Here is a 27,031-nt window from a genome sequence, read left to right on the forward strand (position 1 = left end):
TCTCATATAATAGTGTTCATAAATCATGCAAAAACTACTTAACTCATACATTCAAGGAGCATGCTAAATCACTTGAACAATAGGAAGACAGAATATGAGTACATAGAAATCAATACATGGGCCTTTTTAATATCAGCCTCACTTCCCTCAGTTATGCCCCAGATTTAAGTGTTCGAGCTCGGTAAGGAGCTGGGTAGAGAGCTCGGTAGAAGTACGAGGAGGGAGTTCACCTAAAGTACAAGGGAGGGGGTCACTTGAAGTTCCAAAGGGTTCACAAAGAGTTCGTCCAGCTGGTTTGTTGGCTCGGCGCGCCCTCTGCCGGAGACGCCTGTTCTTTCTCTTACGTTTCACTTCATCACTAAGAGTTGTGCTTTTACGCATAGGAATATCAGAATACATCAGTGATTTTTTTGTGTCTCACATGATTAATGTCATCTGACCCATCAAACATCACAGAGGGCCCTTTTAACATTCAAGCACAAGAAAGAAGTGGAAACTTGACATAATTGATGCACCTTAGGACAATTTCAAGCATTACTTGTCACCAGTGATAATGCAAATCAGCACGTTTATCGTGTCACACATCAGCTGCTGAATTATATCTGTGGTTGTCCGAGCGTTAGATGGTTTTGGAATATTTGGCCAATTCCTTGTGTGTTCAAAGGTCTGGAGAGGGTTTTCTTTAATGCCAAAAATATTAGTAGTTTATTAGATACAAATGAATAATTCGATGACAGAGCTCTGGGTTACGTTACCCCAATGCAATACAAGAATTACATTCAAAAGGTTCGCAACTAACTTACATTTCCTGACTCCAGCTTATATACACACAACTGATATTAACAGGTGGAGTTTTGGTGTAACGTCACTGATCAGTCATTCTGCAGACCTTTTGCTCTTATACCCCCAGACATACTTCCTCTTTCTGCAACCCCTCTCTGCACACCAGAACTGAACAATTACGTGCATCTTTACTATATTTCACAACTTCTACAAAGCATCATGACAACTTGTGACATGTCTAGACTTTGTATTAAACAAAGGCCCCCACACTTATTCTGCTTTTTCCACTTGTCAGCATGTTCCTTAAAGTATACAGCACAGTAAAAAAAGAGGACGTGTGTCTGGTCAAGATGTGTTATAATACAATAGAAAAGATTGATTAATCTGTTGTTAGTCTAAACATTTTTCTAATAAATAAAAACACAAAAGTAATAAAAATAAATTCCTTTTTTCCCAACAATACACACTCAGTCATTCTTCCACAGGGTAAATGCAGTCAAAACTCCAGCTTTTTGTTTCTTCTTGTACATATTAAAGGGGGAGTTTAAATAGCCCTGAATATACTACAAATAATAGGCATTGCAATAATTATTCTGTCCCAACTAATTGTATTGTCCCAGCAGCGTAAGAACAGCAGTCTGGGAAACTTTAGTTACTTTACTGGCAGTCTGTCTTCTCAATATCCTTTAACAAAGAAGGGAAAAGTATGTAAATATTCTCATTTACTTTAACAAGTAACAAGTAACAAGCTTTCATAGAAACCTCAGTAGGCATCTATTAAATGAGTTCATTTGAATCGAATATTAGCAAAGTGATCATATTTGTTACAGCACCAGCATAATGTGTAAGCCATGAAGAAGTGCTTGATAAAATACAAGTCATGTAAAACTGATCAAACAACTGCTTAAGACTTAAAAAAGTAGAACTTTAGTAAAAATAGAGCACATATATTTCAACGTTTATATCTGCCATGGAAATAAAACGCATGTGAGTTGCTCTCGAGCACACACTGAGAGAAAATGAAAGTGAAACTAATCTGAGTGCAGGACTTTAAATGTTGACTAGGGGGCTGGTCAAAACCACAAGTGGCTAGATGCCACTGAACAACAATGATTCATTCATTCATTCATTCATTTTCTGCCGCTTTTCCGGGGCTGGGTCGCGGGGGCAGCAGTCTTAGGAGAGAACCCCAGACTTCCCTCTCCTCAGACACTTCCTCCAGCTCCTCAGGGGGGATCCTGAGGTGTTTCCTGGCCAGCCGGGATGTCCATCCAGCATGTCCTGGGTCTTTCCCGAGGCCTCCTCGTGGTGGGACGTGCCTGGAACACCTCCCCAGGTAGGCGTCCAGGAGGCATTCAAAACAGATGCCCGAGCCACCTCAGCTGACTTCTCTCCATGTGGAGGAGCAGCAGCTCTACTCCGAGCTCCTCCCGGGTGTCAGAGCTCCTCACCCTATCCATAAGGGTGCACCCTGCCACCCTGCGAAGGAAACTCATTTCGGCCGCTTGTATCCGAGATCTTGTCCTTTCGGTCATGACCCAATGCCCATACAATCCGGTCAATCTACGTTCCTACTCTCACCTACGGTCAACAGCAATGATAGTGGTTCAGATATGCATGTTTTGGTGGGGCGAATCTTGTTATGTTTTTGACATCGGTTGCGGTCCGGAGGGAGGAGGAGAGTGGACAGTTTGAGACCCCTGACTTAAAGACTGCAAATACATACAACAGTTCTGTATAAATTAACTCAAGAGTAGCAGAATATTTGTATGTCTAAGAAATACATTTTGGAAATAAATCTCTTTTTTTGACTGAAGAATGTTGACTATTTCTTCCACTGAGAGGTACAGGGGTGTGTTTCTGAAAACCCTCGTTAGCCAACCAAAGGCTGATTTCTATTTTAGCCTGGGTCTGCAGTACGAGCCTCCACTGACTGTGCACCCACAGCTTAGAACTGTGAAGGCTTTGACACGGTCGCTGTTGTACAGTTAATTGTACCAACAGGGGGCGACTCAGAGTGACTGTCATTATGAATCCATAGTAAGGAAGAAGTCCGCGAGTGGGGCTGCTAAATTAATTTAACTTTAAAATGATTAAGTTGTGGGTGGCGCAGTGGGTAGCATGATCACCTCACAGCAAGATGGTCGCTAGTTTGAGTCCCGGCCAAGTCAGTTGCAATTTCTGTGTGGAGTTTGCATGTTCTCCTCATGTTCGCGTGGATTTTCTCCGGGTGTTCCGTTTTCCTCCACAGTCCAAAGACAAACAGTACCAGTGAATTGAATAAGCTATATTTGTCCAATGTCCGTATGAGTGTGAATGAGTGTGTATGGGTGTTTCCCAGTGATGGGTTGCAGCTGGAAATTCATCCGCTGTGTAAAACATGCTGGATAAGTTGGCGGTTTGACTAAGCCAAAAAGAAAATGAATGAATGACTGAATAAGTTGAGAAAAGGTTTCTTTTAGTACAGTTGCTCTATGTTAACAGTGTCCAGAAGCGCCTTTGACTTTTCTGGGCTCAGAAGCATCTGGGATAGACTGTCACACAGTGGAAACAATTATTGTCATCAGATGAGTCAGTATTTTGGGGGGAAATGGATGCTGTGTGCTGCGGACCAGAGAAGATAAAGGATCACCCAGACTGTTACCTGCAACAAGTCCAAAATCCAGAGTCTGTCATGGTATGGTTTTTGTGTCAGTGCACTTGCCAAAGCTAACCTGCACTTCTGTGATGCACCATTAATGCTGAAAAGTCCAGAGAGATTTTGGTGCACAATATGCCGTCTTCTTCTCCAGAGATGCCCATGCATATTCCAACAAGACAATGCAGAACCACATTCTGCGCACATTACACAGTTCTGGCTGCACAGGATGCAGAGAGAGGATACAGGTACCTGAGTGGTGGGTACACTTCATCACTTGATGTCTTCAGTCCCTAAACATCTTTTAAGTGTGAAAAGGAATTACAGTGGTGGTAAATGCTTTACTGTGCCAAATGTTTTGAAATACGTTGCAAGAACCAAAATTAGAATACGTGTTTAAAATAAAAATCATAAAAACACCTTGAATAATATTGTTGCATTGTCTACAATGAAATACAAGTCACAGTCAAAAAGCAGCATGCATAACAACTTCAAATTGCGTAGGATTCTATCTGTTTAAAGTTTATCCAGAAACACAAGAGAGATGTCAATTGAAAAGCATCATTATTTATTAACTGATTTTAATCTCTGATATCATCTGTGTAGTCCAATTATTTGATCCAGTACTTTATTTCGACCTCAGTAATTCTTCACCTCGGTGATGTTTAAGAACGTGCAAAGCTTTTCCTCAAATAGTTTTCTTTATTATTATGCAAAAATGAAAATATACAATCACAGTATATTAAAAAGAAATTGAAAAGGCAAAAAGAACACATTTTTCGGAAAAGAAACAACAACAGAAAAACGAAAGAAAAACAGAGACAAGCAGGAGGGGTAAATACATTACACATTAAAGAAAAAGATTATATAATTTACAAATTTCTGTTGTTTTTAAAGCCTTTTTTGTAAAAGAGTTAGAAACTGTTTCAAAGTAATGCTGCATTTCAGTAAGCAAAATGTATATAAAAAAAAGGTTTTTGGTTTGAAAATTTACATTTTTGTATATAAAATTTTGTTAATAAAATAAGAAGATTAAGAAAAAATATTTCTTTTTATGTAAAGCTTCTGTTTTATAATTAACAAAACCAAACAAAACATTTTCCCATAGTAAGGAAAAGTCTTTATCAACATTCTCAATTATAAAAAGAGAAAAATCCTTCCAAAGCAACCTAGAGTAACTGCATTGCCAAAATAAGTGAACCAGTGACTCAGGGTGCTAGTGTTTCTTATGTTTCCCTGAGCTCGCCTCGCGGTGATGACGTCATCAGCAGCGCGCGCTCCTGTGTCATCTGAGGCGAGTCGAGGTGAGTTAAACAGTTTACGCTATTCCGTATGTTTACCTTAATATTAAGCTCGTTTTTAAAGCAGTCGTTCACAGAGGTATCTCTGAATGTTTTTTATCAACTAAGCTTTTGGCGTCCGCGCTAAATTCTGTCCGTTTTTTTCAATGTTATTCACATTTCTCATAACGTCAGCGAGCTAATAACATATTGTTTTGATGAATGTAGTTATTTTAGAAAGTCAATATAGTGTGATTATAAGATTATAGTTAGCTTGTGATTGCTGCAGTAAATTGATAAATAATAGTGTCATCTGTCACACTCAGGATTAACTGAGCAGAACTAATATTGACATATCTCAAGGCTAATTGTAGCTCCTAACTTGAGGAAATCTTCCAGCCTTTAATATTTGCTTTAAGAGTATGTCACTAAGTGTTTAGATAGAGGTAAAGTTGGTTTTATATTCAGATATTCACACATTCTCCTTAATAATATCATTTCAGAGAAGTATTCTTTGCAAAATCTAAATAGTGAAATCACATCAGCAGCAAATGACTATCAAAGTACAGCATTGTTCACAGTGAATTAGACAGTGCTAATGCTGTTTTTAAGTCATACTTGCATGCTAATTCCGATCAAATATTCAAAGTAACATGGTAAACAATATAGAGACTGCTAAATGAACGAATGTGTGAATATAAAACCAACTTCACCTCTATAGTGTTTTGCGCTAAACCTTGCTGATGCATCCATAATAATAGAGGTAAAGTTAGTTTTCAATCCAGATATTCAGACATTCTCGTTAATATAAATTCAAAAAAATAATATTTGCAAATTCAAAATAGGGAAATCATATTAGCAGCCAATGAATATCAAAGTACAGCATTTCTCACAGTGAATTAGACAGTGCTAATGCTGTTTAGAAGTCATACTGGCATGCTAATTCCCAGGCCCGGATTAAGAACTCAGGGGCCCCTGGGCACATTATCTTGTAAGGCCCCCTACCTGGCCGCACCCCTATAGTTGAATTTAAAAAATAAGAATGATATAATAATTTTTGAATAAAATGAATCTATAATTTGCTGCCCGCATATTTAAATAAATTATATATAGTACATATGTATTTATAGTCTGCAAAGATTTAACTTATTTTTCAAAGCATTAAATAAAAATACTAATAAAACTATATATATATATATATATATATATATATATATATATATATATATATATATATATATATATATATATATATATTTTTTTTTTTTTTTTTTTTTTAAGGGTGTTTTAGTGTATTGCTTTTACAAACTTATAAAGCATATTATTGCCATGGCATATAACGCACAATGCTTCTCTAATCCAGTTCTATGAATCTGAGTTCTATGAATCTGAGTCTTTCATAATACAAACACTGATTTACTCTCTCTCTCCTCTCCCTGTATTTTCTCTACTCTTCTCGTGATGAAGACTTGATTATAAACCTAAAAGTATCCGAAATCACAGACACTTTACCTCTTCTCTCCCCTCTCTCTCTCCCCCCCTCTCTCTCTCCCTTTCTGTCTGTCTCTCACACGATGAATCCAGTCCGCGCTGCGCTGCCGTTAGCCTCCTCCGCCTGGTTAATGCTAGCTACTCATCATTTAAAGTTAACGTCTTCTTCTGTACCCTCATTCTCCTGATCATGGGTCTGTTTGAAGAAGGTGTGTATGGAAAATGCCTCAATGAAGATGCCTCCTCTCCTCTTTCTCTCGCGTTTGCTAAATCCACTTGTCCACTCATTTTTGATCTATGACAGATATAACGTTACACTACAGTCCGCTCAGTTTAGTGCGGGTTATTACAAAACTGACGTTTCCGCACTTGACCAATTACAGCATTCTGTTTAGTTAAAGAAAGAAAGGCAATTTAAATATAATAATAATATTAATATGTGAGAGCGATTTTTTTGCTCAGAGGAAATACAGTCGTCTGAGCAATATAGTTTTTGAAGAGAGGGAGGCGCGGCAGGCGCCTATAATAAGGCTAAACATTATTAAATACCCACGAGACACTTGTGACTTTATATCACATTTGCATTATTTTTAAAAAATGTTTCTTTCCTGTTAAAAATAAATATATTTCCAATCTGATATGTAATGGGGAGAAAAAAAGTAGCACTAGTTCAACTGATGGTGGATTCGAACCGATGTTATGATTAATCGCATCAAAAGATGATGCTGTGCACCTTACAAGGTGCGCCACTGCGGCTGAGTAATTTCACTGCTCCTTACTCATCTTGTCTCTATCAATCAGGCATCGATGGGCGTAAACCCTGAATAGCTTAGTCCAACTAGATGCGCTATTTGCCATTAGCCTAAAAAGACACTCCGAAATTGTCTTTTTTTCTCCCCCCTCGCAGGGGCCCCAAGTGCGCTCGGGCCCCTGGGCCTGTGCCCATAAGGCCCATTGGTTAATCCGGCCCTGCTAATTCCGATCGAATATTTAAAGTAAAACGGTAAACAATATAGGGACTGCTAAATGAACGAATGTGCGAATATAAAACCAACTTTATCTCTGTTCCATAATGAATCTCCTAATGAATGCAAACGGGTGTTTTTTGTTCTATAGAGATTCTCTTATCCTTCTGATTAGCATCATCTCTTATGGGTTGTGCAGTTAAATTAACAAAATTTCTGCAAATCATCTTGTTTACTGTAAATTCACACACTTTTTAAGGCACATCCATAAAATCCACGTTGGTAAAGTTGATTTATGATGTTTAAATTTTGAAGCACGTTTACAGATTGATATTTCGTCTGAACTTTTAACTCGGTGGTTATTTGTTTTGAAAAGAATAAACCTTTGTTTCAATATAATGCTAACATATGCATTCTCTGTGAATTTAATTTAAAGTTTTTACTGTATATGTCACATCTATAATGCTGAAAGTGCTCTTGTGTAAATCCAGGGCCTAAAACGAGCTGTTTGCCAAACCTGCCAATGGTTGCTGACATGAGAAAATTTACTAGCCAAATATGTTTTATTGGCCCTAAAACTTTTTGCGAAGACAGGCAGTTAGTCTACAGTAACTAACAATATTTACAATGCTGTTGTTGTTTTGTATTGCTTAACTTTCAAGACAAATTGAGTAATGAATTTGTTTGGATTTGCTAATTAATTTTTTTTTGACTGAAATCCAGACAGTCAAATTAGTATACTCTTGTTTTCACACCCATTTCTATTAGCTTTCAGTCTTAAACAAAACTCTAGAGTAAATGGGCCCTATCATACACCCGGCGCAATGTGGCGCTAGGTGTGACGCAATTGTTGTTTGTTAGTTTCAGCTTGGCGTAGGAGTCGTTTTGACGTTTTCGCCACGCTGTTTAAATATGTGCGCCCATAGGCGTTCTGCTCTAAAAAGGAGGGGTGTTGAGGTGTATTGCTGGCGCGTTGCTATTTTGAGAAACTGTAATAGATTTTTCATTAGACCAAAACAAAGCCGGTCTATTGTCCAGCGCCTCGCTTACACACTGCTTAATACACACAAGATGAAGAGCAATGCGCAAATATCTTTACATATGAAAAATAATTAATATATTAAGAATATATATATAGGTTGTAATAAGGATATATATAGGATATAAATATAAAGGATTAAAATATTACAAAACATATTATTTTCCAACCTACATAAATATAAAAACCACTGCCTTCATGCCTTCAATATCTCTGGGGGCTTTTTCAGTTCATTCATGACAATTTGCTTTTGTATAATGTTATTATTATTAGCAGTATTATTTATTATCTGCATATTTATATTTGTTTTATTAAAACAGGCTTAGATTTGTCCACCTGTCAGGTTTTAGACCATATGGGGCACAGCATGTGTTTTAGGATATAACTCAGGTTTTTGAGCACACTTTGTTATTATTGTTCATTTATTCGTTTGCTGGAAATTAGAACTGAATTTAGAAATAGTTTTGAAGCAAATATTTGCACTTAACAAACTAAATTAATTATTTATAGGCTAATTGATGTCTGCGTACAAGGTTTCCCTATCCACAAGAGCGAAAGTGAAAGTGGATTATGAGATGCCTTATTCTCATGCTGCAGATGCTTAACTGTTTTTTTGCTAGTGAAGTGTTCAGTTTTTCCATTTACAAAGTCGTCATGTAAATAGCAAATGCACCATGGCGCGACACAGCTGGCTCCTAAAGGGAATGAGAGATGAGACTCTGATTGGTTTATTCTCAAAACACACCTATAACTCATTAAAAACACAAGCTCAACCCTTTTAGACCATGCGCCACGGTGCAAAGCGGATTTTCCCATCCTTATATTAGCAACAGTGGATTCTTTTTTTTAATATATATATATATATATTAGGGATGTAACGGTATCAGAATTTCACGGTACGGTAATACCTCGGTATGAATGTCACGGTACGGTATTTATTTAATCATTTACAGGAAAAACAAAACTTTTGAAAATACTCCAAAAAAGTGACAAAAGTGTCAATGACATACAAATTAGCCATCTATCTGTAAGCTTTGAAACAGGAACTTCAATTTTAATAACAAAAAATTATTAAACCATGTAAAAAAATAAAGTTTCAATTTAGTATTGTTGAAAACTCATCACATTCAACATTTAATCACTCACTCACTTAGATAGAGATGGGTTTAAAGGAAAATTATCATATAAATATAATCTGGTAAAAGCTGGTATCTCTGGGTATTTACAACGTCCCCTGCAACAGAAATAAACCCTCTCATTTGGGACTGAGGTTTCTGGGACAGAGATATGACTTGGCCCATGTTAACAGCAGTGGGGTAACGTTGTGCATTGTCTTTCCCCCACTTGAGAGGACAAGCCACGAGTGAGATAGAGATCTCTTTGCGGTACAAGTCAATGTCTGCATCAATCTGAACAGTGTGCTGTGTTTCTGCAGTCCCCATGACTGCTATTAGTCGTATTCCCCAACTTGCAGGCACGTGACTACATAGGGCTCAACCTGTGCAGTGCACATGCCCTTTTTAGTCTTGGATAGAAAATGCCCTTCCAAAACGATCAAAAGTGCCCCCGCGACGCGACACAACCTCCGACCAGCCCTTCAGTAGGTGCGCGACAACACCGCTCTTGAGTGTGCGCGCTCAACCCCCCCTCGGCGCTTTACAATACGCGCGCGACAACACAGCTGATGAGACCGCGCGCGACAACACAGCTGATGAGACCGCGCGCGACAACACAGCTGATGAGACCGCGCGCGACAACACAGCTGATGAGACCGCGCGCGACAACACAGCTGATGAGACCGCGCGCGACAACACAGCTGATGAGACCGCGCGCGACAACACAGCTGATGAGACCGCGCGCGACAACACAGCTGATGAGACCGCGCGCGACAACACAGCTGATGAGACCGCGCGCGACAACACAGCTGATGAGACCGTGCGCGACAACACAGCTGATCAGAACTCGCGCGACAACACCGCTATTCAGTACGCGCGCGGCGACAACACCCGCTTTAGGTTCGATCATTTCCATCTTTTTTTCATCTCCGCTACTAGCAGCACACTCCATTTCTGCATTACTGGATCTGTAGCGACAACAGACCGCAAAGGATTATGGCCACGCCTGGGCTGATGGGAATTGTAGTTTCAGCTACCTCCCGTTCGCTTCATTCGCCTGAGCAAACTTTTCTCAGAAGACCTATAGTTTTACCGAGTCATGCGACTTCGGTAATATCGAAAAAAAAATAATATTGCGGTATGACGGTATTTACAATACCGTTACATCCCTAATATATATATATATATATATATATATATATATATATATATAAAATATATATATATATATATATATATATATATATATATATATATATATATATTTTTTTTTTTTTTTTTTTTTTTAGGGGTTTTCTCCTTTATTTATAGGACAGTGGAGATATAGAGACAGGAAAGTGTGGGGAGCAGAGATAGGGGAAGGATCAGCAAAGGACCTCGAGACGGGAATCGAACTTGGGTCGCTGCGAGCACCTCGGTGCTATGTGTCGACGCACTAACCACCAGGCCACTGGCACCGACGCAAAAGTGGATTCTGACATGCTCTGAAAGCGTTTGCGTCCTGCGCTTTGTGCATAGACCGTCAAAATAGAGCCCATTATCTTCACTGCTTTCACAGCTCAATTTAAATAAGTAGTTTGAACAAATAGAAAATTATAAATTAAGTGTAGTCCGTTGTTTACTTTTTGCGAATTTGTCAATTTATGTTCAAAGTTTTTAATTGAAATATAAATTTTTATTTTAATTGTTTTTAATTGTTTAATTTTTCCTATTAATACTTTTTTTATCAGTGCACTTAAAAGCAATATTTCCACATAGCTTAATATAAATAAATAAGATGTTCATCAATATAAAAAGCAAAATCAGTAACAGTTTCATTTGACTTTTTTACAGATCTGCACCTTCTCATACACTGAAGCTCCTCCTCCTTTTATGAAGCTCCTCCTCCTTCAGTTCAGCTATAAATACTGGAGTATTCCCATCAGTCTACAAGTGGAGACGAGCATCAGGAAGAAGTGAGATCTGAAAGACAGAGAGAAGATGAGTGATCCAGAACCCTGCAGAATTAAAGAGGAAGAGGCTGAAGAACAAATAGGTTGGTGTTTATTCTTGATTCTTTAATAATGCTTAAAAATCCCTACAGGTAGACCAATAAATAACACAGAAAATTAAACAGATCTTAGATCAAGTCTTGAACCAATGGTCCAAATCTGAATTTTCAGAAATTGTCCAGAAATATGGGTTATAATAACACTTGAAAACAGGCAGGTCAAAGGTCCATCAGCTGCTTAAACTTTTCTGTTTGATGGAGACGGAGATATTTACACTCCGCTACAGCAACTGTCTCATTACAGATCAAAACAGAACAGGGATGTGAGACATATGCTGGAATAAGACAAACATTTATATCACCTTATAAGTCATTTCATATCCTAATGATGATGTATATCATGGTATAGTACTATTTCTGTAAACTCAATCATTTATTAGTTAATATACACTCGCTGGCCACTTTATTAGGTACACCTGTCCAACTGCTCGTTAACTCAAATTTCTAATCAGCCAATCACAGGGCAGCACCTCAATGCATTTAGACGATCTGCTGCAGTTTAAAGCGAGCATTAGAATGGGGAAGAAAGGGGATTTAAGAGACTCTGAATGTGGCATGGTTGTTGCTGCCAGACAGGCTGCTCTGAGTATTTCAGAAACTGCTGATCTACTGGGATTTTCACGCACAACCATCTCTAGGGTTTACAGAGAATGGTCAGACAAAGAGGAAATATCCAGTGAGCGGCAGTTCTGTGGGCCTTGTTAATGAGGCCAGAGGTCAGAGGAGAATGGCCAGACTGGTTCCAGCTGATAGAAAGGCAACAGTAACTCCAATAAGCACTCGTTACAGCCAAGGCCTGCAGAAGAGCATCTCTGAACACACAACACAAACAACCTTGAGGCGGATAGGCTGGTTTGACGAGTCTCCATTTCTGCTGACACATTCGGATGATCGGGTCAGAATTGGGCCTCAACAACATGAAAGCATGGATCCATCCTTAGGTGGTGTAATATTGTGGGGGATATATTCTTGGCACACTTTGTGTCCATTAGTAACAATTGATTATGGTGCTAACGCCAAAGCCTACCTATTACAGTATTGTTTTGTCATAATTATGAATACATATTCCTATTACAGTTTTCAAATATGTGTTTGTCTTTTCAATACAACAAAAATGGCAGTTTTTTAACGGTCATGACATAATAATGCACTTTCACTCGCATTTACATGAATGAACCCCAAGGGATCATTCTACAAAAAAGAAAATAAAAAACATAAAGTCTCCATCTAGAACTCCTCAATGGGACTGGTCAAACACTTAAAGGGTCACGAAACACCAAAACACATTTTTTGAGCTTTTGACAGTCGTATATGTGTCCCACACTGCTAAAAACACTATTAGGACACCTATATTTCACTAAAAAGTGTAAATTGGTTGTTTTTGCGTTATTTCAAGCAAATTCGTACTTCCTGTTTGAAACGAATTTTTGAAGCTGCGTCACGGCCATGACATAATAGCGTGTATTCCAGCGTGCAGACTGGACGCCTGTGCCAGAGTGAGTCTTATTACGTCTTACAGTGTGATGCATTAATGCATGAGTAAGGCTTGGTTCAAACCAATCAGCGCGCTCTATTGTGCAACTTCATTAATATTCATTTGTGTCACCGTGTTTACACCACAAAGACGCCACATTGTGTTGGCAAAACAAGCGTGAAGTGTTGCTTTTATAGTTTGCTGCCGTTAAGTTTCGTTTTCATTTTCTCTCTGTGAGAGCTCAGCTGGAGTCACGTGTGGATTAACAGTGTACGCGACGCTCGACAACAATAACTTACGTGTCTAAGGAGGATTATTGTTTACCTGAGAGCTGTTCTCATCTGCAAACGCTGAAATCTGGATTTGCTTGTAGTATTCTCTCCATAAAGACGCGACTCTAGTTGCTGGTGATTGTCCTGTCTCTACAGATTTGGTAAGTGAGCGACCAGTGCTCTTTGTTTATTCAGTTTGTTCATATCAAATTAAGTTAACTATAGCACTGAGTGCAGAAATGTTAGCACCGCATTTAGTGACCGGAATAACACGCGCGGCTTTCTGACGCTACCTGCCGTGTGCATCTAAGTTTCCGGGAAATGCGGAGTTTTTTTTTCTCTCATTCGCCGTGCGGTATCAAACATTGCATGAAAAATACACGCTTAGAGCAGTTCCTCGAATCAAATATCTCGTTTGTCGCGAGGGGCATGAATGAATTCCCTGAATGAAAGAGCCAAACTGCAGTTAAAGTCCAACATTTATTAATTCAGCAAATAATTGGACTACAGATGTCCATGTAGGTTAAACACCATCACTTTCTCCTGTCTGTGTGTGTGTGTATTTTGACTCTGAAACTCGCGCGTGCACAAATTGACACTCCCACACCATCCCACTTTAGTTCCTCCGACACTCCCCCTAAACAGAGCTGGACACGCCCACTTTTCTGACTTTTTCGAAAGTAGAGGTGTGAAAACACCCTGCTGAAACGAGGGGGTTTCATGGCCCTTTAAGCTATTTGCCTTCCTCCGCCCCCACTGCTCTCGGCACCGCCCCCACTCATCAACTGCCCAACAGGGTACGGCGCATGGTATGCAATGGATGCTCTGGATCTTTGGCATGCACTCTATACTGAAGTAGGTATGACCAAATTTCTGTTTTTATTGTACGAGTAATTTAATGTGTTTCATGATATAGTCATTTAATTAATTATTTAAAAAAAAAAAGTTACAAAAATGGTTATAATAATCAACGGATTCTTCAGAAATGAAAATTTTTTGTTTCATTTAAACCTTGTTTAGACGGGAACCACCAGAAGTCTATAGCTACTACAATTACCATTCTGACCATTTTCACACAAGACATTATATTGTCACATCATATTTACTTTCAAAGATTCTTTTGAGACATTGAAATTAAGCTTTGCATGTCTGTCGTCATATTTAATTAAGTCATCATCCTAAATATACTATCTTTTTGCTAATACAGCCAGTAAAGGTATAGGTGGTTTGTGTTAAGCGAGCCGCGACTTACTTTCATTTTCACTTTCTCAAGCAGGGGAGAAGGCACTTAATATGCTGTTTTGAAAGACATATCTGAAGTAACGTTGTTTCTGCCGACAGAATGTTATGTTTTTGATAGCAGTTGCTAGGCAACAGAGGCACGTTTATTTGCAAGAACAAAATCTGCTGTGTCCTGTTGTAGTTTTACGAGCACGTCTAAAAGCGCGAGCGGTTTCACTTTCGCCAGAGAGCTCGCTGCGTGTTTATATTTGAAATAACAAAAACTTTTTGAGCTCAAATTAATAACGTGATTGTGATTATTGAAGCGCTTCGATATTCGATCTTTTCAAAAAAGAGACAAATGTGAGAGTGAAGCACAAAGCCACAGTGAAGCCACAGCCATATCACCCTGCAGCCCAAAACCGCTTACTCACTGAAGCTAAGCAGGGCTGCGCCTGGTTAGTACCTGGATGGGAGACCACTAGGGAACACTAGGTTGCTGTTGGAAGTGGTGTTAGTGAGGCCAGCAGGGGGTCCTAATGCCCCAGTAAAAGTGAAAGGGACACTACACTGTCAGTGGGTTCCGTCTTTCAGATGAGACGTTAAACCGAGGTCCTGACTCTCTGTGGTCATTAAAAATCCCATGGCACTTCTCGTGAAAGAGCAGGGGTGTAACCCCGGTGTCCTGGCCAAAGTCCCTCTATCGGCCCTTACGATCATGGCCTCCCAATCATCCCCATCCACCGAATTGGCTCTATCACTGTCACTTCACTCCACCTATAGTTGGTGTGTGGTGAGTGCACTGGCACCGTTGTCCTGTGGCTGCCGTCACATCATCCAAGTGGATGCTGCACACTGGTGGTGGTGTGGAGAGACCCCCCTCATGATTGTGAAGCGCTTTGAGTGTACGGCCATACACAATTAATGCACTATATAAATACACATTACATTACAAAAAAACAAAGGAGAATCCGGGAAAAACGCTATGTAGGCTAGATCATTGATCTGCAGTTATAATCAACTCGTGTTAATAGAAAAGTTAGTAATGAACATTTATACAGAAGTATTTATGTGTGTAAAGCGTCTGTTTTGTGAGAAGTGCTTCTCATATGATTTGTAACCGACCCGTACAGCTTTACTGTAGACATTTCCTCGAGTGAGAATGACGTAATCTGAAACATTCTGTCGTACAGCACCCCCACCAAAGGGGTACCTTTTTGGCAGTGGAAACACAAGCTTGATAAAGGTGACCCGTACCGAACGTACCTCTCAGTGGAAACGGGCCATAACTTCATCAGTGATAATGGAGTCAGGGAACTTACTGATTTATTCTACACACAAGCTTCCAGGTTCCAGATTTCTTATATTAAATTTAATTTTGATTTCAGAACTGATGATGGAGAACGAGGAGAAACTTCATGTCAGGAAATCTTTCATCTGCACTCAGTGTGGAAGGAGTTTCACATCCAAACGGAATCTCCAGTTTCACACCATGATCCACACTGGAGAGAAGCCATTCACGTGTCCTCAGTGTGGGAAGAGTTTCAGAAAGTCATCACATCTTAATGAACACATCATGATCCACACTGGAGAGAAAACGCACAAGTGTGATCAATGCGGCAAAGCATTTTTAATGGCTTCAAAGCTGAAGAACCATCTTAGTCTTCATACAAACGAGAGGCCTTATTTATGTACCGTGTGTGGAAAGAGTTTTACTCATCAAAATATTTTAAGAAAACATCAGAAGATCCACACTGGAGTGAAGGAGTTTGTGTGCTTTGAGTGCGAGAAGACTTTTTTTAGAGTTGCAGACTTGAAGCGGCACCAGAGGATTCACAGTGGAGAGAAACCTTACGAGTGTTCACACTGCCAAATGAGATTCAATCGTTCAGAATCCATGAGATCCCACCAGAGGACTCACACTGGGGAGAAACCCTTCAAGTGTTCACACTGCAACCAAAGATTCATCCAGTTGGGATATCTGAAAACACATGAGATGACTCACACCGGAGAGAAACCGTACAAGTGTTCGCACTGCGACAACAGATTTATCCAGGTAGGCCATCTGAGAAGACACGAGAGGATTCACACTGGGGAGAAACCGTACATGTGTTCGCACTGCGACAACAGATTCACTTCATCAGCAGATCTGAAAAGGCATGAGAGGATCCACACTGGAGAGAAACCTTACATGTGTTCCCACTGCGACAAGAGATTCCGGCATTTAGAAAGCCTCAAAAGACACAACAGAATTCACACTGGAAAGAACCTAACAAGTGTTCATACTGAGACAACAGATTCAATCATTTAGGATTGAACAGACATGAGAGGAATTGCACTGGAGAGAAACTACTTGGTTGGTATTACAGTAAACACCTACATTAAACGGCATATGACGTGGGGTAGAAGCCTGCATCGCAGATGGTCTTCTGCGGGAACCAATGGATCCGACCAGGCTTCTTGTAAAGCAGAATTAATTCCTTATAGGGTGGAACTCTGGTGTAATTTGAATGGGAGCGGAAGATTAAACAGTAGACTATCCCATTCCCAACATCCTTTCAGAAAAGCATATCTGCACTACAAACTGGATTTATACTCTCTGGCTATTCTAGGATGTCCTGACTGAGAGCATACAGCCGTGAGTTGTGGAAGCTTTTCATTACTTGCAGAAATGGCAAAAGTACACACATCCTTTACGAAAGTAGAAGTACAGATGCTCTAGTTCAAAGCAACTCTGGTAAAAGTTGAAGTACTGATTACACTTTTGTACTTAAGTAAAGGTAAAGAAGTACGGCCTGAAAAATTTACTTGAGTAAACAGTTCCTGTTTTAACCTTAGTCCAAAGACATGCGAGTATCGGCCAGCTGGTACCAATCCAAATCCAAATCTTGCACATGCGCTATATTCTGTGTTTATAAGCCAACTAAGCCATGAAGGTAGCCTATTATAAGGCACTAGAAAGTTATCATGTAGGCTGACTATATCCCAAATGTTTTGAAGCCATTCTGTAGTTTCAAGAGTTCACACTTAGCTGATGATTTATAAAAGCTTGTTTGGCATGTTGTCCCGGGAGAGAGCCCCGAGCTCAAGGGCTCCTCGAGCCCGGGGCTTCCTCCCGTTGGCAGAGCAAGAGGGGAGCCTGAGCTCGGTGGATCTCAGAACTCCCCTGCTGCGGTAGCTAAGGGAACACAAGGGATTAAACAAAGCTTGATTGTTATGTATGTTGAATGTCTTTGGATGGTGGGAGGAAACCGGAGAACCCGGGGAAAACCCACGCGGACACAGGGAGAAAATACAAACTCCTCACAGAAACACCCACTGGTCCTGTGGAACCAGGGCTGGCAGTGTTCTTGCTGTGGGGCTCACAGTGCTAACCACTGGGCTGTCGTGCCGCCCAATCAGAGGTAAAGGAGGAGAATAGGGGAGGAGGGGGGTTTCTTCCAAACGAAGATAAAGTAAACTGAAAACTGTGGCTATTTATAGTAGCTTAGGGCTCGTATGATTGGAAGATAGTGATTAGCAAATGCGAGACCGGCCGTGATAAATCATAAGCACGTGATCCTCTCGAAATTAGTTTATAAATAAACTTCACTTAATGTGAAGCACAGATGAATATTCAGGTGGTTAGAAATTTAACCACCTGAATATTCATCTATGCTTCACATTAAACTATAGATTAGTTTTCAGAGTTTTCAAGTCCCAAACCAAGCAAGCCAATTGTGAGGAACAAAACTTCACCAATTGACGAAGTGAAGGAAAAAGCCTCGAGAGAAACCAGGCTCAGTTAAGCACGACCATTTCTCTTCTGGCCAAACTTCTTGTGCAGAACTGCAGTCTAGGCGCTGGAGAAGCTGACAGTCATCGTGGAGAACTTCAGATGTGAGTAGGTCACTGGCGGGAGCACAGACTGGCCCACCAAATCAATGCAGAGACTCGAATGTCACTGGGGTCTTTCAGGAATCAGTCTCATACTCTCCACTCCTCTAAGACTGCCACAGCATCTGCTAAGGATACGGCCTGGTTCAGGATTATGGAGACCTCGGGATTATGAAAAACAGACTAACATGAGTGAAGATGCCATTCAAATTATGTCTTTTGGGAAGTATAAATTATTATTTTTTTTTTTGCACAACCTACATTTTTGTGTAAATGTGAGATTGTGGAAGCAAAATTTAAATATAGTGGAAACGGTCAGGTGCAGAATAAAACTTGGCCAATCCTGTGCAGATCCCTGGTGTGGGGAAAACAAGCCCTTATAGCAGGGGTCACCAAACTTGTTGCTGGAGGGCCGGTTTCCTGCAGATTTTAGCTCCAACCCTAATCAAACACACCTGAACAAGCTAATCAAGGTCTTACTAGGTATCTTTGAAACACCCAGGCAGGTGTGTTGAGGCAAGTTGGAGCTAAACCCTCCAGACCTCCAGGAACGAGATTGATGACCCCTGCCTTAGAGTGAATTTGCATAAACTTTGTTGGCCACTTGAAATTGATTCTTTGCCGTTATTATGATATATTTTGGCTTGTATAGTGTTGAAAAGTTGCTGTGTATTCTTTTACATCACTAATAAATTGAAAAATCTTGATCTTATGTTTAAAAGTGTCTAAGAGGCTGTGACAGCTGTCTATTAAAATGTGTTTCCTCAATTTAAATAAATGTAAAATAAAGATGTTATGTTTCAGTATGCTGTAATTGTGTTTTCTGTAAGGGTCCAAAGAGAAAAGTATTTTACGAGCAAGGCAGAATATGTCACACTGAAATTAAAAAAATTAGTGTTACAATTAATGTGGTTGGTGGTGGTCACGCTAGGTGTTGGTATTGTAGCGGAGTTTACAGTTAAATCTAACGACCCTGCAAGATGATCAAAGACCAGAAGTCAGAGATACAATAAAATAAAGAAAAGATTGTCTTTGGACTGTGGGGGAAACTGGAGGCCCCGGGGAAAAACCACACCAACACGGTAAGAACATGCAAACTCCACACAGAAATGCCAACTGGTCCAGCCAGGACTTCTTGCTGGGAGGCGACAATGCTAACCACTGAGCCACCGTGCCATCTATGTCACACATCAGCAAACTGCGAAACTTGTCGCATGAGCTTGCGATTCCAGCCTGACGCATTCGCGTGTGTATGAATGGAAGTCTATGGGGTAAAAAGTCTAATGTGACCTCAGCTTTACCCCTTCAATGTGCTTTCACTTACTACAATTTCACCTCTTTTCAAGCTGGGATGGCCCATATTGGTTTTTATGCGTTCCTTAAATGTAATGTCAAGAGTTTTGATAAAAGAAACAAACTGCAAAGGCTTAAGGCAGGGGTGTCCAAACTCGGTCCTGTAGGGCCGACATTTTAGCTCCAATTTGCTTCAACACACTTGCAAGGATGTTTCTAGAATGGCTAGTAAGAGCTTGATTAGCTAGCCCAGGTGTGTCTGAATGGGGTTGGAACTAAACTTTGCAGGACACCGGCCTTCCAGGACCGAGTCTGGACATGCCTGGCTTAAGGCATAGGTCTCAAACTCTGGCATAGGTCTCTGATGCATCTAATTAAGGTGTTCAAGACTATTTGAACACCTCGATTAAGTGGTTCAGCTGTGTTTGATTATGGTTGGAGCAAAACTGTGCAGAGCTGCGGCCCTCCAGGAATTGAGTTCGAGACTAGAGGTCTGCAATCATACTCTCAATTGATGAGCTCAGACTTGCAAGCTCGGGACTTGTGATGCAACACATCCCTGTAGACTAGGGGCGCTCAGTCTTGTTCTTTGAGATCTACCCTCCTGCACAGTTCAGCTCCAACCCCTTCAAACACAAGCCAGCTAAGTAAGGTCACTTTGAAGAAGCACTTGATAATTAAAGGCAGGTGTTTGATCAAGGTTGTAGCTGAAGGAGATCTCCAGGAGCAGGATTACCCCTGCAATGTGCTTTCACTTACTACAATTTCACCTCTTTTCAAGCTGGGATGGCACAGATTGTTTTTTATGCATCCCTTTTATGTAATGTCGAGAGTCTTGATAAGAGAAACAAATTGCAAAGGCTTAAGGCATAGGTCTCAAACTGTGGCATAGGTCTAATCAAGGTGTTCAAGACTCTTTTGAACACCTCGATTAAGTGGTTCAGCTGTGTTTGATTATGGTTGGAGCAAAACTGTGCAGAGCTGCGGCCCTCCAGGAGTTGAGTTTGAGACTAGAGGTCTGCAATCATACTCTCACTTGATGAGCTCAGACTTGGGACTTGTGATGCAACACATCCCTGTAGACCAGGGGCGCTCAGTCCTGTTCTCGAAGATCTACCCTTCTACAGAGTTCAGCTTCAACCCTTTCAAACACAACTAAGTAGGGTCACTTCGAAGAAGTACTTGTTAATTAAAGGCAGGTGTGTTTGATCAAGGTCGCAGCTGAAGTTGATGTCCAGAAGCAGGATTACCCTTTTCAAGCTGGAATGGCACAGATTGTTTTTTATCTATCCCTTATATGCAATGTCAAGAGTCTTGATAAGAGAAACAAACTGCAAAGGCTTAAGGCATAGGTCTCAAACCGTGGCATAGGACTCTGATGCAACTAATCAAGATGTTCAAGACTCTTTTGAGCACCTCGATTAAGTGGACCAGCTGTGTTTGATTAGGGTTGCTGTGCAGAGCTGCTGCCGTCCAGGAATTGACTTTGAGACCTATGGCTTAAAGGCATAATGCGGGAAGTCACAGAGAACTTAGCAGAACATATTTTTAAATATTGTCAACTATTGAGAAGATTTATTAATTACAAGGGTTATCTGCTATTAATCAACCGTCAATTGTGTTCATCCCTATTCTGCGTATTTTAAACAAGTAACTTAAATTACTTTGCCTGTAATATTCTTTAACTTCGTCAGTGATAATGGAGTTTGGACAAATAATTGATTTTTCATGATATTCTTCAGATAATTTTCAAGCTTCAAACATTTCTCCATAATTTCTTATATTAAATGTAATTTTGATTTCAGACCTGATAATGGAGAACGAGGAGAAACTTCATCATGTCAAGAAATGTTTGACCTGCACTGAGTGTGGAAAGACATTTGCATCCAAACGGAATCTCAAGGTTCATACGAGGATCCACACTGGAGAGAAACCATTCGCATGCACTCAGTGTGGGAAGAGTTTCAGACAGTCATCATCCCTTAATCAACACATGCTGATCCACACCGGAGAGAAAACACAGAAGTGTGAACAATGCGGCAAAACATTTTTGAGGACTTCAGAGCTGAAGAGCCATCTTAGCGTTCATACAAACGAGAAGCCTTACTCGTGTTCGGAGTGTGGAAAAATCTTTACACACCAAAACCTTCTAAGAAAACATCAGAAGATCCACACTGGTGTGAGAGAGTTTGTGTGCTTTGAGTGTGAGAAGAGTTTTATTAGAATTGCAGACCTGAAACAGCACCAGAGGATTCACACTGGAGAGAAACCGTACAAGTGTTCACACTGCGACCAGAGATTCATTCAGTTAGGGCATCTGAAAGCGCACGAGAGGATTCACACTGGAGAGAAACCGTACAAGTGTTCACACTGCGACAACAGATTCGTTCAGTCAGGAGACCTGAAAAGACATGAGATGATTCACACCGGAGAGAAACCTTACAAGTGTTCACACTGCGACAACAGATTCAGTCAGTCCGCAGATCTGAAAAGACACAAGAGGATTCACACTGGAGAGAAACCGTACAAGTGTTCACACTGTGACAAAACGTTTCGTCAGTTAGGAAACCTGAAAAGACATGATAGGACTCACTCTGGAGAGATATCAAACTTGGTTGGCATTACTGAAAACACCTGTGTACCTGTGTATGTCGTGGGGGAAAACAATCTATAAGAGTGAATGTGCATATAGACTTTGTTAGCTGCTTGATCTTGATTCTCTGTAATTATTATGATTAATTTGAACTTGTTTCAATGCTAAAAGCTGCTGTTTGATGTTTTACACCAGTGGTCACCAAACTTGTTCCTGGAGGGTCGGTGTCCTGCAGATTTAAGCTCCAACCCTAATCAAACACACCTGAACAAGCTAATCAAGATCTTACTAGGTATACTTGAAACATCCAGGCAGGTGTGTTTAGGTAAGTAAGAGCTAAACCCTGCAGGGACACCGGCCCTCCAGGACTGAGATTGGTGACTTCTGTTTTACACCATCAATCAATTTAAAAAACCCAATCATAACTTTTATATACGGTCAAATATACATATGCCTCCTGGTTGGATGAACACTCACAGCACTTTGCATTGTAAAACACAGCATATAAGCACTTTCAAGATAGCCCTTTATTTATCCTTTTATGGTGTAGTGTCAGTTACATTTGGCATACCTGCCAACACTCCCGTTTTTCCAGAGAGTCTTCCCTATTTTAGACCCATCTCCCGCCATCTCCTGTTATTTCTCCCAGGAAAACTCCAGTAATTTCAAGCTCCTTCAGTCCTCAGCATTTTGGTACAGTCTGTGAAACTCCCGGGTTGCCAACTTTGGTATAGGATCCGATTGCAGCGGCCGCCCAAAACACGGTTCGTAGTACAATTAGTAACACCAGAGTACATGTAACCCCGCTGTTCTTACACCACCCAACCCGCTCCGAACTGGGATCGAACCGGCGACCTTCCACATGGGAGTCGGTTGCTCTACCAAGGAGTCTAAAGACCATGGCCTCTAGCATCTGTCGCTAGACCACCTTGCTTTAGAGGTCAGAGGAGTGGGGTGTACCTGCACAGCACTTACTAGCTGACCTCCGTTGCACTCACCCCCCTAAACTTCACCCCCATCCGGGTCACGGCACCAATGTAACCCCGCCGGTCCTACACCACCCAACCAGCGTCAAGCTGGTATTGAACCAGCGACCTTCCGCATGGGAGTCGGTTGCTCTACCAAGGAGTAGAGCAACCATGGTAGACCATGCCCTCAAGCGTCTGTCTCTAGAGCACCTTTAGAGGTCAGAGGAGTGAGGTTTACCTGTTTACTCTGTTACACTCAACCCCCTTAAACCTCACTCCCATCCTGGGTTTGGCACCAATGTAACCCCGCCGGTCCTACACCACCCAACCCGCTCCAAAATGCAAAGTTTCTGTCCATCTTGGATGAAGTCCTATACATTAATAGTCTTTTCTGAAACTTCCCTTAACAAACGGCCGACGAATCCTCTATTGTAAGCGTGTAGATTGCTAAAGCACTGGTGAGAAATATGACGGGAACACAGCACAAGGCTGGGGCTATAATGCTGAGCTATTTTTGCAAAAATAAACTTCAACCACTGACTCTTCACAGCCTCTTGTTGACTATTTTATAGATGAATTAATAGGTTTAAACACGGTGCACTTTCAGATATAGCCTTAGCTGGATATTCCACTTTATTTAGAGCTGTATTACACACTGTATGGAAGGTCATTTTCTGTAACCCATAACAGGGGCTCTTTAACTTCAAACACAGTACAAACTACAAGGTATTTTAACAAGCTGAAAAGCAGAATACAAATGTATTATTATTAAGTTTGATATATTAAATATATTTTAAGGGCTTTATAAATAAACAGTCAAGCTTTTTCTATAGATGTATTATTCAATTTTATACACAAAGCTTCTCCTCGACTTGTTTTCCCAAAATGTATATTTAAAAGTTTTTTTTAACATTATAATGTTCAACAACCATGCCATTATCAGTACATTTGCATATAACAAAAAGAAAAAGTGCAAAAAAGGGAATAAATTACATAAAAAAATAATATTACATAAAAAATATGTAAAATAACAAAATACAATAAGGGTTTTTCCTGTAGTTTATGCCTTTCTATAAAAGACAACATCAATTGGAGGTTTTGTTTTCATGATCTTCAGGGCTTTTATATGTGTTTTATACACTTACTGGCCACTTTATTAGGTACACCGGTCCAACTGCTTGTTAATGCAGTGACTTTAAATGTGGCATGGTTGTTGATGCCAGTCGGAGTATTTCAGAAACTGCTGATCTACTGGGATTTTCATGCACAACCATCTCTAGGGTTGTCCATCTCTTGCACAACCATCTCTGAGGAATATTTCCAGTACCTTGTTGAATCTACACCATGAAGGATTAAGGCAGTTCTGAAGTCAAAAGGGGTCCAATCCGTTACTAGTGAGGTGTACCTTATAAAGTGGCCGGTGAGTGTATATAAAAGTACTACATATACTGCTTACTAACTGTTTAGTTGTTTTTTTTATTCTCTACTTGTATCACGATGTACTGTTGGCATGTTGTGTGATTTGTATTTCTCTTGTTGCAGTATGTGTTCATATGTTCATATCAAAATAACGCTGAGCTCGTCTCGATGTGATGACGTCATCAGCTGCGCGCGCTCCCGAGTCCTGTCAGGCGAGGTGAGTAGAACTGTTTACCCTATTTTGCTTGTTTACCCGATTGTAACGTTATTTTTTTTTTACTATTTTACAGTGTAAATGTTTTTCGTCGAAAGTATTGTAGCTTATGCTCATATTTTCTAGGGCTTTATGTGTCCATTTCGCATACTAAACACCAAATAACAGTTACAAGATAAGAAAGCAATCTGTAATGCTGTGAATATGTTATAAGGTTTCTTTAAAAAAACTTACATTTGGATTAATGTAGACAATTAACATGGCTGCTGTTAGTTTCTGGGTGGTTTTAAGTGTCGTTTGAAAAACTGTATTATTATATTTCACACGATAAAGTGACCAGAGCCCATATTCACAAAACATCTTAAAGCTAAAAGCAGCTTTAATTGCGAGGTGTAAGCCCTAATTACAGCTATGACTCCTAAATATTTGCTTTAAATGTGTTTTACAATGTGTTTTAGCACAATCTAACTCATAAATCAGTGAAACGTAAGCAGCGAAGAGACTCAAGTCACTAGGATGAAACTGAAAACTATCTTTTGCTATATTTTAGAAACATTTGAGCTCAATAAGCATTTATAAAATTTACCCTGCTGAAAAATCCAGCTTAAACCAGCCTAGGCTGGTTGGCTGGTTTTAGCTGGTCGACCAGCCTGGTTTTAGAGGGGTTTTGGTCACTTCCAGGCTGATCTCCAGCCATTTCCAGCCTGGTCTTAGCTGGTCAGGCTGGGAGATGACCAGCTAAAACCAGCTTGACCAGCCCAGCCAAGCTGGGAGTCCAGCCAAAACCAGCTTAAACCAGGCTGGTTGAGCTGGTTTTAGCTGGATTTGGCTGGTCATTTTCCAGCCTGACCAGCTAAGACCAGGCTGGAAATGGCTGGAGACCAGCCTGGAAGTGGCCAAAACCCCTCTAAAACCAGCCTGGTCAACCAGCTAAAACCAGCCGACCAGCCTAGGCTGGTTTAAGCTGGATTTTTCAGCAGGGTATATGCAGGGGTTTTCTTACATGTTTTAAAATATGTTTACAGTAATGTCAAAATACGTGAAAAGGGAACAATTTGTATTTACAAAAAATATAGTAATGCAAATATATGTTTTACAAATGCACCTCGGAATTATAAGGTTCTCTCTGCGTTCGGAATGATTTGAAGATAATGAGCTTCAAAGTTTTTGCATTCCATAGCAGACGGTATGCGTGTAACATGTTTTTCAAATAAAAAGTCTTAAAATGTAAACAACTTATAAAAAAAAAAAACACCCCATCATGTAAATAAGTTGTCATTTTATGAGACTATGTCAATAACTCAATTTTGACAAAAATGTCAGAAGCTTATAATTCTAAGGTGACGATTTGTAGCTCCAAATTTAAAAAAATGTTTTTATGTATTTTTGGAAAATATTATAAAAATATCTTAAAGTAAAAATACTTGAATATATTTACATTTGCAATAAGTCATTTAGTAGACGCTGGTATCCACAGAGACTTAGAAGTAGGTCTGTCACAATAATCGATAAATGGACTTGTTGTACTACACATAGACATATATATATATATATATATATATATATATATATATATATATATATATATATATATATATATATATATATATATATATATATATATATATCTATCTATATATCACCCATACAGCAACATCATTGCTGGTTGTGCAACATGTCTATCTCTGCTGGAGGTGTCAGTGTCAGCAAGGTTAAAAAACACTGTAGTATTTACTCTAGTATATTTTGATGTGGGTGTCTGACAACTAAAAAATAGATCTGCTAGCAGATATCACAGCCTCTCTTACTCTTTACCCTGTCAACATTTATTATTATTTATTTATAAATAATAATATTATTTATATTATTATTAAAATCCTTATATAATCCTTATTAAAACGTTAAAACGACTATAAATATTCTTAAGAAATAAAGGTGTAGGTGTACACACCTAATAAGCATTTATAGCAACAAGGTCAACCCTTTGCTTGTCTCTGCAGCTTTGTGAACAAGTTTAAAGAAGAAAAAAAACATAACTGACATTTCAGCATTTATTATTTTAAGATGAAACGCATAAATAACTGATTTATGTTTAATCTTTGCAGATCTGCTTGTCCTCCTTCAGTTCAGCTATAAATACTGGAGTTTTCCCATCAGTCTACAAGTGAAGACGAGCATCAGGGAGAAGTGAAATCTGAGAGACTTTTATTGAAGGGACGGTGAGAAGATGAGTGATCCAGAACCCTGCAGAATTAAACAGGAAGAGACTAAAGAGCAAACGGGTTGGTGTTGATTCCTGATTTTTCATTAATGTTCAAAAGCATTCCCCTTATAGTTAGA

General features: G+C 39.8%; 3 protein-coding genes and 1 pseudogene across 4 annotated transcripts in view; all 4 read left to right on the forward strand.

Moving 5' to 3' along the window:
- Nucleotides 1–27,031, forward strand: part of LOC147838311 (uncharacterized) — a 441,300-nt gene that overhangs the window by 389,687 nt on the left and 24,582 nt on the right. The window lies entirely within an intron of this gene.
- The window catches only part of zgc:113336, a gene marked incomplete at its 5' end in the record, with an annotated part of 111,634 nt that overhangs the window by 74,846 nt on the left and 9,757 nt on the right, over nucleotides 1–27,031 (forward strand). The window contains 1 exon segment of the mRNA NM_001013489.2: nucleotides 26,919–26,973. Within this exon segment, the coding sequence (NP_001013507.2) occupies nucleotides 26,919–26,973 (55 nt within the window).
- Nucleotides 1–27,031, forward strand: part of si:dkeyp-53d3.6 — a 109,977-nt gene that overhangs the window by 43,125 nt on the left and 39,821 nt on the right. The gene's annotated exons all lie outside the window — the stretch shown is intronic.
- Nucleotides 4,679–27,031, forward strand: part of LOC147838317 (uncharacterized) — a 31,094-nt pseudogene continuing 8,741 nt past the window's right edge. The window contains exons 1-3 of the transcript XR_015945681.1: nucleotides 4,679–4,725; nucleotides 11,145–11,346; nucleotides 21,303–22,169. The product of XR_015945681.1 is annotated as an uncharacterized LOC147838317 (transcript). The remainder of the gene's footprint in view (nucleotides 4,726–11,144; nucleotides 11,347–21,302; nucleotides 22,170–27,031) is intronic.

This window comes from Danio rerio, chromosome 22, assembly GCF_052040795.2.
Source record: "Danio rerio strain M-AB ecotype USA chromosome 22, GRCz13ab, whole genome shotgun sequence".
In the NCBI taxonomy this organism is placed as follows: Eukaryota; Metazoa; Chordata; class Actinopteri; order Cypriniformes; family Danionidae; genus Danio; species Danio rerio.